The following is a 16118-nucleotide window of genomic DNA, read 5'->3' as shown; positions in this document are numbered from 1 at the left end:
TTGCCCATATCGCTCGCGCGCTGCCGCCACTCGCCGACCGCGGGTAAAATACGTATACGATCCTCTCTAGAATAATAGCCGCTTCCGGGGAATTCATGGATGTATACCCCGCCCGCTTTCTCGCGGCGCGGGTGAGGGGAATGGGCGCACCACGGTCGTTGCAGCTGGTTCGATTTCGGAAATTAGCCCCCGGTATTTCTTGCAGCTCTTGGAAATCCTTTGTCAAGTAAGGATCGTTCGGATGCTCTCTTTGCCGCGTGGTGGTAATCCGTTAACCCGCGTACAGAGATGCACTCGAGTGCAGCAGGAGATCCTTGTAACTCGTCTTAATTGCGGCCCCGAATAATTGCGGTCGGAGCGAATCAATTTTCGTGATAGCGATAGGCGATTGGTTTCCCAATCCGTTAAAAGTAACGCGATCTATATATAAAAATTATTTTGATATTATTACTCATTATCAGTTATCTATCTCGTACCCTGCTTATATGTTTAATATTAATAGCAAATGTGTTACCAAAACATTACCATATGAATCTATTGCAATCAATTGTCAGGATTAACATAGTGGAAGCGTAATAATGCAATAAATATAGTACGCAACCATTCGATTATGTCGCTATTCCATTGATCTTACGCCGATAAGAGCTTATCTTCGACTTATTGGCTTAAACACGATGCGATCAATTCGTCCAGTACGTGCTTCGCAAAGATACTGAACACTATTATTATTAGTCCAATCTACATTTTACAGTCGATTATTCGATCGAAGACACTTTCAAGTTAGACAAAACTATCCAGATGCTCATTGATAATCTCGTTATATCACGGCGCAGATGAGTAGTATAGTTTCCGCAGCCGGCATAGCGCGCCGCGGCGACGCGAATGCCATTATTGCGGAAACAGCGGACGCGCTCGCTGCAAAATGCGGGCCGTAATAATTGCGCGGCAACGTTAATTCGTTTCCCTCCTCGCGCGAATAATTTTCTACGTAAATACGTGCATGCATAATGGCGCGCCTCTCCTACCCCCACCGCAGCCTCCTAATTAACACGTTACGCTGTCCTAACGCGTCGCTTCGCGCTCGAAATCGATACAGCGCGGCATTAATTATTGCTTTACGATAGTCCTTGATTAAATCACGATATCGCTGGTTATGTCGACTCGGATGTCGTAACCAACAGTAACCATCCGGTAAACACTTTGTCGCCTGGTCGGGGAAAATTTAGTTCGCCGCCCGCGCATTAACTCCATTTTGCAATACTATCGCTATCGGAATATTGTACGGTTAACGATACTGTTGTAATTATGCGCGTGTTACTACATAACTAGTACGATCTCAACGACATTAATACCTTTATTGGTTTCCCCGCGACATGTTTTTCGCAAATATGCGTATAATTTACCTTTTAATTTCAATGAGAGCTTTGTCCGAATAACACGAACATGAAATTTATTAAATATATTAGGGGTATTCAAATAAGTTAGAGTTTAACGGTTTGACAGGTTATGTCGGGTTAAAGTCGGGTAAAAAGTTAATTTTTACACTTTTAACCCAAAGATTAATGTGATAGGTTAATGAGTCACTTATGTATTTTGCATAACCTTAAAGAGTAGCGCGCCCAAAGTTAATTAATTAACTTTTTACTCGACTTTAACCCGACATAACCTGTCAAACCGTTAAACTTTAACTTATTTGAATACCCCTATTGTGTTTTTAAATCGGAGAATTGAAAAAAGGAAGAACAGCGCGACGCGAAGTCAGAAGACTTATGTAATGATAAAAGTAATCTGAAGTCATTGTCCTTTAGGTCAAACGAGGTTCCTCTCGTTTTGAACGAAAACAGTTATACTCAGTGATAAAAATAAAATAGATTATTTCATCGCGATTTATTTCAAAGTACAACATATATTTTAACGAACCTAGATAATCAAGCGTGTGTCGCTCAAACAGTTTTCTCGAATAACGAAAATGCCCAGCAAAAATAGTTAATTTTCGTTAATATCTGTTCGGTTTATAACGTATGATAGTTAATTTTCGAAAGCCTAAAGATACTTTGATGATAACCGTTCGGTCGAAAGCTCGATAATTCGTTTCAGCTACCGTCCGCGTCGTAAAGGTTGCTAATTAGGCGGCGCTATGACAGTGCTAATAAACGGATGAGCTGACATTAACACAATATATCGGTGTTGTGAGGGGGCGACCGGATAACTAGCGGCACATCTGAATTATCCGTTAATGAATAGCGATGTTGTGGGCAATCCAGATTTATTCGATTATTTGCGCGAGATTAGTCGTAGTTCGTGGCTACTCAAATTGGGAATTTCGGAAAAATCTTCACGAATCGGTCATTACGTGTCAATTAAAGTTCGCTTTTGTCCGATATTGTCCGCGAATGCTGGCCGTTAAAGAATGGTAAAAACAAACATGGCTATATAACCGCAACAATCGTTTAAAAAATTCAATATATACATATATAAGCGTGTATTTGAAATTGTGTAGAAATTTGTCCATATCGATTTAACAGCTGTCTCTCATCGCTCATCAATAAACGGATTGCACGAGTCTATTCAGAGAACGGAAATATAATTTATGAGTGCGAATTATGTTCACGATATGCTTCGCTGTCTGATATAGGAAATTTATTCAGAGCGTATTTGGGACTTTCTAATTCGGAAGCATTTATAATAGAACAATTGATATGCCGAAAATAGAATTACGATAACAGAAATTAACAGATTTGTCAATCTACAGAGAAGATTGAAAGTAATAACGCATGGGCAAGTAAACTTAATTTCGTAAATTATTTCCCATAAATTAATTTTGTTACTCCGAATTGGTATAAGAAAGTTTTTTTTCTAATTTATTTCGAATTACTCGAATCTTTTTATTGATTTCGTACGTCTTTTGTAATATAAAGTAATTCACAAAATAAAAACTTTTGCCAAACATCAAAAGTAATTAAAAATTGTATCTGACAAATAGACCTCTGATATTTTGATATTGTAATATTCAACTAAATATTTTTTTATCCTCACTACGGCGCTAAATGTAATATCGTCGATTCTGTTTGTTCAAGAATTGGAATGCATAATAATCGAAATATAAATTTTTATTTGCGCGTACGATTCTTGATCAATCGCGCTCTAAAATTTTGATCAAATGAATAATATGGTTTTAAAACGGTATCGGTGAAATCGATTGATTTATATTGCAAATGGATAATTCTTCATTTTAATATACGAGAAATCAAAACGAGAGAGGCTGAAATAAATAAATAAATAAATAGAAATCGATGAATAATTATTGTGCGTGATAATCGAGAAAATATTTGCTTGCCTCTGCCAGTAGATATCCTATTAAATCCACATAATATTCCATATTGTTTTAAATTTTATTCTTTGATAATTTATTCCGTTCCACGTTGTTACAGAACAAGGACAAAATACGAGCAAGAAGAAGACAACGTTTTCGAGATTACTACGAGGATTGAAGACCCACAGAAAAGAGAAACAAGGCCAGCAAGCACAAGGCTCTCCTAGGCATGGTCGCGCAAGGATGGGCGTTCCACAAAGAGTAAGTGTACATTCACACAATATTAAAAATTATTTATGAAAAGATAACGACGGTGTCTCATTAGACTAACTGATTCGTGCTAAATTCAATTTAGCATGAATTTAACATAAATCCGAAATTATTAAATATTTCGCTCAGCGCGGGATCAGAATAATGCGTGGATTGTACGACTTTCAAAATTTCCCAGAACCCTCCTTTTATTATAGCGCTTTCGTCATACCAGATGTACGGCAGACGAGGTAAAATTGCTCTCCATTGCGCTTGGCTTGATCATTGTGCGCGTACCATTTCAAAGGATCAGGTTTCATCGCGTAAGATAATAACTTTTTTAGAAGCAAATTCTCACACGCGGCACTGTTTAATCCTACTTCGCGGCTTCGCGGTCGTAAACGCGTGCGCGTAAATCAATGTCACCGTAATTGCGTGACCGCACGACATTATCACGTACGTGAAGCTCCTGCGCGTGAGAGATTTCGACGACTAAAAATTAAACCCCGCGCGTACTTCTCGACAAGATTATGCACAAGTTAATTTCCATCATCATTTGCTGCCGCTCGTGCTTTCATTAAGCACCCTCCAGTTCAACCGACAGCGAACTGCCGACACACGAATGACAGAATTCGAAAGAGTTCAGACTCTCGTCCATCTAGTAAGTATGCACAGCTGATTTTTGGTACGCTGAACGCATTTTACGCATCTCTTGTCATTCCGAAAAGTCCAACGCGGTATCACTCGTTTTTCACGCAAATTATACCGTTCGACCAAATGCAAACTCAGCTTCAATATATGCGTTACGGCGATTCATTTGTTTGATATTAAGCTATCTTGTGAATTACTGCATAGCGTATATGCATCAAATGAAATAACTTTCATCTGACAATGAGTCAGGAACATCTCTATACTGTTTAATAATAATGCTTAGAATTTAAAAATTATTCTAGAGTTTTTGGAATAATTTTTAATATTCTTAAGAATTTAAACATTAATTCTGTGTCTTGAATGCCATACTTATTGAAAGAAAGAAAAATTGCAAGATTAAAATGTACTTTGACTGCTTCTGGAGTTTTGCTTTAGTTTCTTCAACTGTGGAACGATGGGAGAACAGGAAAGTTTTAAAAATATCGATCTTGATACCGTAGACTTATTGACGGCACGAACTGATTTCTATTCTATTCTATTCTATATTCTATATTGATATTCTATTCCATTCTATATATAGATTAACTGTATCACATTTGAAGATCTAATGACTTAAGTTATTGACATAAAATTGATATTCTATTTGCAATTGTATTTTCATGCAAGATATCAGTTAATATTAGATGCATAATATATATTAGGAAATATATTATAGATAAATTATATTATGTTCAAAATGATTCTAATATCGATTAAAATAAATTCACAAGAATTTTACAAAATTCAACGTGCTAATTTAGAAGTCATAACACAACTTTACCTTTATATACTAATTTATGAATTTAGCGAACATTATATCTTATTTTTATTTGCCAAGAAATTTATTCTCTATATACAATTCTACATTGATCCCAACAATAAAGATCGTCACAGCTGTAACATTTATTTCTATGGCCGACTGGTGTTTCACGAAAATATATTCAATTAAAAAAAAGTTGCTGTTAATCGTTTTGCGGCGCATGATGCACGCGCGGCACGCGTAATCCTATACGGTTTAACGATTTGATTTATCGCGTTCATGATGCTAGGGCAACCCCTCCATTTTCTCTTTCTCATCCATTCATTCGATCCCGATAACAGCTCAATACTACAAATCGCAATTTATCAAAAACATTGATGAAAATCAATCGTATAAATTTCGGCGAACAGTCATTCAACCAGAGAAGAATAGCTCTCTACGCGGTTTTAGAAATTCCACGTTTCTAGAATTCTTTTTTTGGTGATGTGAATGTGTTACACGAGACTTGTTTATAGGAAATTGTTGTAATAAACCACAATTGTTATTATAAGGGGCCCATTTTGCGGATTGTAGTGAATTATTCAAATAATCAATGTCAAATATAACATCAATTACTACATACATCATTGCAATATCGTTATCTTTAATAATCTATTTCACAACTCGTAATTGTGTGTGTGTGTGTGTGTGTGTGTGTGTGTGTGTGTGCGCGTGTGCGTGCGTGCGTGCGTGCGTGCGTGCGTGCGTGCGTGCCCATACTACTTTGTTAATGTAAATCTTTCATTCCTCCAGTGCATTAAGACATTATTTAATGGCAATTATATACGCACATACCGCACGTGCAAGCATTTAAATTTTGAATTGATTGCGAGAACCTATAGAGAATGGAAATAACGTGCCGCGGCACGTGGAAAATTCTATACATTTCCGACGCGAAAAGAAAGAGTCCCATGCATCCGTAAGTACTGCTAAAGAAGTAAAGACACCTAAGATTTCCCATGTGTCGCCAATTTGTTAACCTCCGTCGACGGCTTCGCATCCCACGTGGCCCGCCTGCCGTCGCGGGCGCATCTAATTTTATCCGTAGATTAGTCGCCCGACATATATATATATATATATTCCGAGATATCGTGAAATAAGCTCGGGGACTGCAGTTCGTATCGTACCTATAATGAAATTTTAGTCCGGCCATCATTTACGCCGGCTTAGGTATTACTTTTAATGCAGCTTCCTGCACACCGCGACACGATTAGTGTAATTAAATTATAGTCGCACCCTTATCGATCCTGAAACTCACGAGCCATCTCGATAGCGGAAACCTGAAACAACGGAAGTGGATATTTTAGGTTTCAATTCGCGGATGCAATTTCGATTACAAATTTTAAATGCAGCTGCAGACAAAATGTCGCGAAGCGATTATTTCTATAATAATTTCATACGGCTTTTATGGAACAGTTATTATTATCGGCATTATCTGCTTTCCGATATGATCGGAACCAGAAATTTGAGAAAAAAAAAGTAGCTGAATATTTTATATTGGTAGTTGCAAATAGTTGGAAAGTAGAGATTTGTCGATAAATCACAATCGTTGCGCAGTTTTTTTATATTGGTTTTTTTTTCCAAAATTTCGGCAAATTTCGATATAATATTTCGTATCATACACGTGTACGTACACATTTCCTCAAACGCGTGATTTCTGTAAATTCTCGAAGGTAAACAAAGCTTAAAATTATAAACCAGCAACGAGTATCAGATGAAAAGTTTCCTGTAAATGAACATTTCCCGGAGGCACGCATACTGATACACGCCCGGTAGCGTCGCTTTCGTGTATTAACGGCAAACAAGCCGAGGTTGAGTTGCTCTTGATCTCTGTATGCGTATTCCGTCCGCATGCACGCGGCCTGCATCAATGTGTGTGCACGCGCTTGCACCCGTGCATAATGCGGGCAGCCGGCGAGCCTGCAAGTGCCAGCAATGAAATTCCCACGCTTGGTTTAAAATATATACATGTGTGTGTATGCGTGACTGTGTTTGTACGTGTGCGTTTTGTATGTTCCTGTGTATATATGTGTTCACTACCGTGGCAGTATCCGAATTTAGAGCGTAAATGCATCTTCGAACAGGGAACGTTAACTCGTTGACCCGCGCATCAGGTAAATTTATGCGTATGCAATTCGGAAAAATGTGTTTGCGTTACGCTCGTCGGCGATAAAGTGAACGGCGTATTTTTCAGCGCCGCTACGTATCCGTATGGATACATGAACCAAGGAGGAAATGGATTTTATCTTCTCGTCTTCGCCCGTGCGGAAAGAAGAGAAACGTGGCGAGAAATTTGCGAAGTTTTCCCAATATACGTACGAAAGCGCTTCTGTTTATTATGCAAACACCAAAGTTGCCGAAACAAATAATAGTGAAATTTAATTAAATTTTCCTGTCTATTTTCAAATTTTTTATCGCAATTTTTTCAATTATAATAAACGGGTCGAATGCATAAGCGATTTCGAAATTAAATCTCAGAGAAATTGCATAACGGAGCCAGTTTTCTATCCGCAACTTTCTGCAACTTCCCATTTCTAAGAAAGATTTTCGTGAGTTGGCATTTTCTTAGCCAAGTCTAAATACAGATGGACTTTTAACATATGTGAATGCTTTCGTACTTCTTTAGTTGACCGCGTGAATTATTTTAGATTAAATGCGGCCAGCTTTAATAAAATAACTTATTTATGAATGTCAAACGAAATGAATGAAGTCGTACGTAATCAAATATAAATAAATCTGGAAAAATTTAAACAAACGTTTAAAAAACTGAGATTTTTATGAATTTGTATATATATGTATAAATTTATAAAAATTTAGTTATTTTTACATGAAGATGTAAATATTTAATTACGGCTTGATGCTTTGCTCACAGCTGACACTAAAAAAATTTTATACGTTCAGTATTTAACTGATTTATCATTGAATTTCTCATTGAACAAAAGATATATTATACCTTTTCTTACTTTTCTAAGTGAACTTACTTTTGTAACATTGTCTTACTCTGATGTCATACATTTATTTTCGCATTCTCTAAATATTCCCGGCACGGAATCGACGACCGTAAAAGTTACGCGAGCCGGGCAATGCTGGAGTTTTGATATGGCCTTGTACGTACATGGAACAATTTCAAGAACAAAGGCAGAATTTATAAAAGTCGATAGGTCTTTATTCATGTTACAAAGTTCAAGAGTACCGATTCCGTCGTCGCTCTCTTTTATCCGCAGCCGGAGTACAACAGGTATGTCGCACAGACGGATGTATGCAACGTGCGCGTCTGCAGAAACTCGCGTCTGAAAAAGCTAGAACGTCGATAGTACTTAGAATGAAATTTTCTCTCGAGAGTCCTCGGCTGTAGCCCCAGCCGCTGAGCCGCTCGTTCGCTCGCTCGCTCTCAAGGAGCAACGATCTCCTCTCGGAGTCACGTCGTTTCTCCTCACGGCCGGGCTACGCCGCAGGACTAGACCGCGCGCCGCGAGTCGATGCACTCGGAGACGAAAAGAACGACGAACGGCGGCGAGACGAACTGCCGGCATCCACCGTGACGAAAATTGAATTATGCCGGCGGGCACGAAGCGCGGCCGATACATGTCGTACACAGGGGGGGGGTTCGTCGCAGCCGCAGCGAGACTGCGGTTTCCACGCCGCCGCAGCGATTTCAGAGGTGACGGAGGAGGTGGCGAAGGAGAAAGAGCGAACGAGGAAAGAGAAATGAGATGAGGGAGGAGCGAGAGAGACAGACCGCGAGTGAGATTCGCCAGGAAGCGAGAGGTTGCTCAGCGGTAGCGGGGAATCATCTTGGTCAGCTATCGCTGCAACGGAGAGGTCGGACTCTCCATTTGACATGCGGACGGGGCTTTGATCATCTCTTTTGCCGCGGCCCTCTCTTCTTCGGCCTCTATTCTCTCTCTCTCTCTCTTTGCCTCTTTCTCTTGACGTGGACCACCGTGTCTGGTGGTTCCACTAGCCACAGCGGCTGACGAGAGTGAGCTGACGAGAGTGAGCGAGTGAGTGAATGAGAGAGAGAGAGAGAGAGAGAGAGAGAGAGAGGATAGAGTGATCCATTGCTCCGCCGCGTATCGCTACCAGCAACGATCGCTGCCCGCGACTATGATGGGTCAGCTAGCCACGTCCGACGAGTTCTCCGAGGATGCGATTCCGCCAGATGGAATATCGCGGCCTGTCAGCGGCCGTATGAGCCGCGCTTCTCCCGTATCCGACGACCCGCGTATCCTACGTGCCTTTCGTCCCGTCGCGACTGCAACGTCGACGCGACGCGACCGACCGCACCGCGTCATTCGTCTTGTTTGGGCCTGACTGCTGTCAGTATAGTATAGTAGTGCGCGGCCCAGATGGGAATCTAATGGCTTACTCACCGCGAACGCGCGCTCGCTTGCTCCCCGAGAGCGATTCGCGTGACCGCAACTGCAACGCCGAGAGCTCGCGCCGTGTTGCAGCTGTCGGGGTTGATAGGTCGTTCCGGCGGCCGATGACGTTCGGATACTTTGAGTACCCGTCGCGCGATGTTCGTTCAGGGTTGCAACAAAAATTTTTTATTTTTTTCTTAATCAAGAGGATTCTCTCGCTGATTAAAATTTGTATGACCCCTATCTAGTTACGAAAGTAACGGCTTCACACAAAACGTAAAACTTTTTTTTGTTATGATTTTTTTAACTTTCTTTAAACTTTCTTTTAACTGTGTTGTATCTAAGCACATTCATTACTTTATCATAAAACATCATAGTATCACACTGTTCTGCAAACTAAGGAGAGGACTATCCCTCCCAGGATTAAAGATCCAATATATTTTATCGCATTTGGATTGTCATAAAATGTTTAATGGGACGTCATAAATGCAACACGATTGAGGTGTAGTCTTGATTCTACCTTCGAAGGAAACGTTTATGAAAGTATTAGAAGTAACATTTTAACAGCGTAAAAAAAAAGTCTTCGCAAAGGCTATACGTCAAGACTTTCCGAAACCGTTATTAAAGACTCAGTCAGTCGTGCTTGCTTGTCAGAAGGGGAAATTCGATGTTGGATCTGGCAAGAATTAATATGCGTTTCGTGATTGACGTGAACATAAATCTAACCTGGTAGTCTGGTCACGTTTCAGGAGATTGCGTTTCAAGCTTAACACGTAAGTTACTAACATTCTACTCAAATCGGGATAATATTCTACAAAGGAAAGTATATGAGGGCGAGCGCGGGGTAACGCAGATAATAATACGTATTTTCTATATTTTCTTTAATCGTTGTGTTCTCAATGCCACGATAAGCATATAAACGTATAAATAATTGTCTATCAGAGCGAAAAGAATTAACCAAGCGGAACTACATTTATCTCTCTCGTTGTCTTGTTCTCTTATTCCTTAACGAGCACTTGCGATGCAGCTTGCGAGAGAACGTAAGAAATCGCGATCTTTGCGAGTTACCGAAGCGACTATGCTTTTCTTTTTCTCAACACTTGAGGAATTCGCGTTGAGTATTCCTATAAAATTGATCCTATTTACGCGATTGTATCCTCTCCGCGTTGATCCAACGGCATGCCCATTGCGAATGTACGTATTATCGCATCGCTGATTCGCGTTTCCGCGTCTCTCGTTATTAACCCAGTTGCGATGTCATCGTGTCTGCGGTGCTGAAAATTGCATCGTCGAAATGCGTTATGAGCCATTATAGCAGGGGGAACGGGCGCATTAACGAAAATACGCGCGAGGATACATCAGGAGTCTATAAAAGTGGGCATGGCACTCGAAACTCGTTCGCCTCTTTCTTGAACGCTTTCCATGGATGTCGAATATTATAGTGAGATTTGCCGCGCGTTTCTCGGCCAAAAGGAGAAAGACAACAACGAGCGATGCGCTTTTTATTATAATGGATAGCGTGCTTTCGATGAGTAAGCACGCGATGTACAAAGGCCGCCGGCAAAGATATGTAAATTTAAAGTGGTTTAGAGCGAATCGAGAGAGTAGCTCGTAGCTACTTCAACCTACTTTCAGTGTAGGAAGAGAATAGCGTGTTCCCTTTTTTTTTTAATAAAAGCTTCATATACAGAGTGATTGGGTCGAAAAACATCGAAACATGCAGTTACGTGTAACTACATATAATACATAAAAGCAAAGTACTTAACAGTATTTTTCGATCGTTCCTAGCTATGTCTCATCCATAATTTCGTGCTCTCAAAATTATTATGATAAAAATAGTATATAGCGGCTAAATGAACCCGCGCTTAACACGCGCGAATGCTTTAGAAGTTCTCTTTAAGAATAACAGCGGCGATCAAAGAGAGAGTAGATTCTTAAACGGGGTAATTATTCGCGGCCTGTAAACATTCGACGGAAGAAGGTTCCCAAACGTAAATAAGACGAATCACCTCGCTTTATATGCTAATCTAAGATCGGTAGGGGCGTGAAATACATCAGCTGTTAACCTCGTGACCCTAGCTATTGCATTAAGAAAGTATTTCCTTCGCGACAATGGCCCCGTTCAAATAAAATAGGATTAAACTGGATATCCTAAAGTAAAATCACGCTTCTTTAATGTTCTTTTTGTTAATAAAATATATATTAAGTACGTAAAATATATGAAAACACATACAAATTAATATTAATAATATTCACTAGAAATAAACGAAAGAGACAGACTGCAGTAAAAGTAATATCAGAGTACTCAGATAAGCAAGATTTATTATATATATCCATATTATAATTTCAAAATACTTCTTTATTTATTTTTGCGATTATATTTGTTCCTAGTACATCACATAGTAATATATATTGTTTAATGTATATTGATATTAATATTATATGTACATTATTATTATTCACATAATTTACTGGTATCAATAATATGAGCCACTTTATATTATTCGCTATATAATAAAATACTCATGTTTCCCGTAAATCACGACTAATGTTCGCTCTAATTCAATGATGATGCATTTTCATTTTCTTCTAATGAAGAGCACTGCAACCGAGGTAATCGAAGTACATCAGCCGTAATACGATTCATGTCGATAAACTTAGCAGACTCCGCCACGCACGGGAAATATATCCCTATGCTCGCCTGTGGTAAACCAATCCACTCTCACCGACTCGCACGACGGCGGCGGTGGCGGCAGCCAGACATCCTAATTTAATTTCGGGCGCACATCATGGCTTACGGCGATGGCTCGAAAAGTCGCGTCACGTGGCGCAACACGCTTGCGGCTTCGTTCCCGCAATGAATCCCTCGTTGAATCCTCTTAAAAGTGGATCGTCGTCGTGTGGCCCGCGATGATTCTCTTATTTTCTTTTTATTTTGCGAACCTCATTCGCCCGCGAATGACGAGAGAAGTCTTCAGAGTCTCTCGCTCGTTATTATCGTAATCGTGAAGCGAGAGAAATACATTCGCGCCGGCGAACGGGCGAAGCCATGCCATTGCATCATGCTGAGCGTAGAACTGTGTAATGCCATTAAGATAAAAAATATACCCGGACCTCTTCCTCTCCCTTGAGCTTTCCTAACGCTTTAACAATAATTCAGTTCCCTTTCGACTCGGTCCCTTTTTCCCGTCCGCTCTCATTCTCTCGGTAAGGGCTACTTTACCTGGGATAGCGCGTATATTACTTACTAACGGCATCGTCAACCGTGTCTTTCTCTTTCTCTCTCTCTCCTCTCTCTGTTGGCTGAGTGCATTACGGCATCATTTACATCGTCGGTACGGTGCCGGGACATCGCGCCTGCCGGCACTCGCAACTGCCGCTGGTTATACGGCGCCCGAACGGGGCCACGCTACGACGGGAATTATATCAGCCGGCCGGAATCTCGTTAAGGCTGATTTTTCGCGAATATAAAGTGTCCGGCGAGAAAGAGAGAATGCGAAGTGAGGATCAAATCGCTTTCGTTGAAACGAAAAGTTAGCGCTCTTTCTTTTTCTATTTTTCTCTCTCTCTCTCTCTCTCTTTTTTAAATTCTTTTAATTACGTATTACGGAAATGCGACGAACAGAACACGCAATTTAGCCGATTTTCTCGCAGCATTTCCGATCCAAACTTTTTGCGCATACCGATACCTAGAGCGATATAGCCGACCGTTTTTTTGCTTCTGGAACGTTTCGATACCTGCGTACGTAGGAAGCTCCGTATCGACCGAAAGTCGAACTGCTTTACACAGCGGGCACATAGCAATGCCGCGCGGCCGAGGCAACGAGGTAATTCGAAAAACTTACGGGCGCAGTTAAGTAGATCTACGACAGCCCAGGGTTAACCGGTAATGCATCTCGAGGCACCACACCCCCGTTTGAATTTGCCTCGGGATAAAAGAGGGTCGGAAAGAGCGAATGGGGGCACGATCGACCTGCGGCCTACGCGTTTCCATAAGCAAATCCTCGGGAAATTTGAAAGTCCGAGGTAGCGAGAGAGTTTGAATAAACCCGGCGTATGGTTAAGAGAAGAATAACAGCTTCGCCTAAGAATAGTTGCGTAAAGAATTAAACTGCAATGTGAATCAAATGTGAATGAAATTTCATATTTTATCTCTTAAATAATTTTATATTCGGCAAATAGATTAAAGTTATTCCGTTTTATTTTCTTGTCTATCTATAATACGACTTCTCTGTGCAGATTTTATGAGAAAGTGTAAAAAGATAATAGAAGATTTATCAAATTTATAATTAATTGTTTTGCACCAAAATAACTTCATTAAGAGAACCATTATTTGTTCCGATTTATTAATTCTCTACGTTAAGAAATCGAAAAATCTTATTGATTTATAAAAAAAATTTAAATCTTTTAATACGCTTATTTTAGGTTTATCTCTTTTATCATTACATATACTGTATTAATTATCTATAGGTAAACATTAATATTCTAACGAAACGAAAATAATTTAGAGCTTGTTGCGTGATGTGCCTAATCATAAATTTTTGATTTTTTTTTCTCGCAGATATTTAATATTATATCGCACATATATATATATATATATATATATATATATATATATATATAATTGCTGTATGTCGTTAAAATTTCTCATTTCTGTGTTTCCCGACAGATTAGCGCTATCGACAAGGTTCACGATTCACAATCGCCCGATTTATTTCGTTTGCCAGCGCGCGCGCGCGCGCGCGACACGTCTGGCTAGGGGCACGTTCCTCGTTTCAGGAATCGATCGCTCTTCCCCTCAAGGCGACGTTTTTCGATCGTAAAGCGAAATTGTTTAACCGGCAGGTACGTGCCGCTGTAGCCGGCAGCCGTTCACCGTCCGCCCATCACGAACCAACGCTTCGTCCCAGCATCCGACCGCCCTGGGGAAGCGCGTAGCCATCGCGCGGACGATATAGAGCTTTATGCGGATACACCAGCGAGATGCGCGACTTTATGGTCGTAATGCAATCTTGCGTTATCGGTGGCCCGCAACCGGCCAATAAAGCCGACAAACGCGCGAACGCCGCGTCGATCTTATCGCCGGAACGTCGGAGCGCCAGGCGTTCACATACGCGTCCCATTTCGAGGGCGATCGTATTCCTGGGATAAGTGCCGCGAGCGCCTATCCCATACGGCCCGACAGTGCCCGTCGACGACCTGCAGCAATGCATTTCAATGCACCAGCCTCCAACGCTTCCCCTCTCTCTCTCTCTCTCTCTCTCTCTCTCTCTCTCTCTCTCTCTCTCTCTCTCTCTCTCTCTCTGGTCTGGCACTCTGTGTGCACTTAAGTGATTCCGGATTGGCGCGCTAATGACTGTTTCATATTCATTGGCCGCGGTAGTGTGCGACCCGGGGCACCTCTGTTACATCGCCTAATTCACTTCCCCGCGCCACCACGTTATGGTTTCTTCATCTCCGCACGATCGCTTATTCGATTTCTGCCTGACACAAGCGACCAGTTAAGCGATTCACTATTTATAGATGGTTAAGTATTGATCAGTGAACAGTTAGGTAATTATTCTCTCGTATCAAATGTTATTCTTTCTTGCAATCAGTTCATATTTCGATATCAATTTGGCATTTTCCACATCTGAATATTATTTACGTAATAGTTTGCATTACTGATTCTAAAACTATACATTTTTAAAATGATTTTAACGTCATCTTATTTATTTAGACCAAAAGCTTTGAATTTATTATATTTTCTATTTGTACGTATGCAATCATTGCACTTTTGGAACTATCCTGCACATATTTTGATGAACTTTATATAATAATTATTGTTTGGCATTGCATGTCGTGGTATATAGCATACGATGTACATTGTAATTACCGTGAAAGCCGTAATACAAGTCCGAGAAAAGAACCCATTACGAAGGATCCCTTCAAGCGGGATCAACAAGAAACTGACTTCACGAGAAATTAATTAAACTCGATGGGGTTTTTTAGCCGGCGTTAAAGTTGCCATGTAACTTATTCATTCAGTAATTCCCGGGACAATTGGATGTCGCCGGGTTCTGGTGTAAAGACGCGTATAGGAGCGCGTAGGCGCGGAACACGCGCTTACGCAAACGCGTCGTGACGCACGTGTGAGGGGCGCACGTGTACTGTGCGCGGGCGACGGGTACGAAGAGCGTTAAAAAAGGATCCCGGATACCTGCGACGCGCCGAGGGCCGATGACGAGGGTGAGCGAGAAGAGGGAGACAGGAGCCCCGAAGGGTTACGTGGAAAAGAAAAGGGAAATGAGCAGACCACGAAAGGTGGATGTTTCAGGTGCGATCGATGTAGCGCGACACCCTCGTGTCGCCACCCTTGAACTTTTGCTCGCTCGCCACCCTTTCGAACATTACCCTTGCGCGCAGAAAAGCCCCTCTTCATCCCACTTTCGCCTTCCCAGTGCAGTGTCTCGCGCCGATGAAAGCCTCAATGTCACGGCTTCTGCAATTTTCTTGTCTGAGCACTGACGCGCGCACCGAGAGAAGACCCGACGATCCTCAGGTCGTTTCAATTAACGAATGTATCCATGTCACCTCGCGAAATGATAATTACGGAGAGCGTATAGGAATATATATCTCTGTCTGTCCCTGAATCAGCACCGTAACATCTTCAAACGCTTGCCAAGTTTTTCCACTGATATATATGTATTTGTATGAATAAGAA

General features: G+C 41.0%; 1 protein-coding gene across 1 annotated transcript in view; it reads left to right on the top strand.

Annotated features, from left to right (window-relative positions):
* The window catches only part of LOC143898179 (uncharacterized), an 86045-nt gene that overhangs the window by 34497 nt on the left and 35430 nt on the right, over window positions 1-16118 (top strand). The window contains exon 5 of the mRNA XM_077407480.1: window positions 3432-3574. Within this exon, the coding sequence (XP_077263606.1) occupies window positions 3432-3574 (143 nt within the window). The remainder of the gene's footprint in view (window positions 1-3431; window positions 3575-16118) is intronic.

The sequence above is a fragment of the Temnothorax americanus genome, unplaced genomic scaffold (genome assembly GCF_048541705.1).
Source record: "Temnothorax americanus isolate GAGA-0224 unplaced genomic scaffold, ASM4854170v1 Scaffold22, whole genome shotgun sequence".
Classification (NCBI taxonomy): Eukaryota; Metazoa; Arthropoda; class Insecta; order Hymenoptera; family Formicidae; genus Temnothorax; species Temnothorax americanus.
This window is presented reverse-complemented; position numbering and strand designations above follow the sequence as displayed.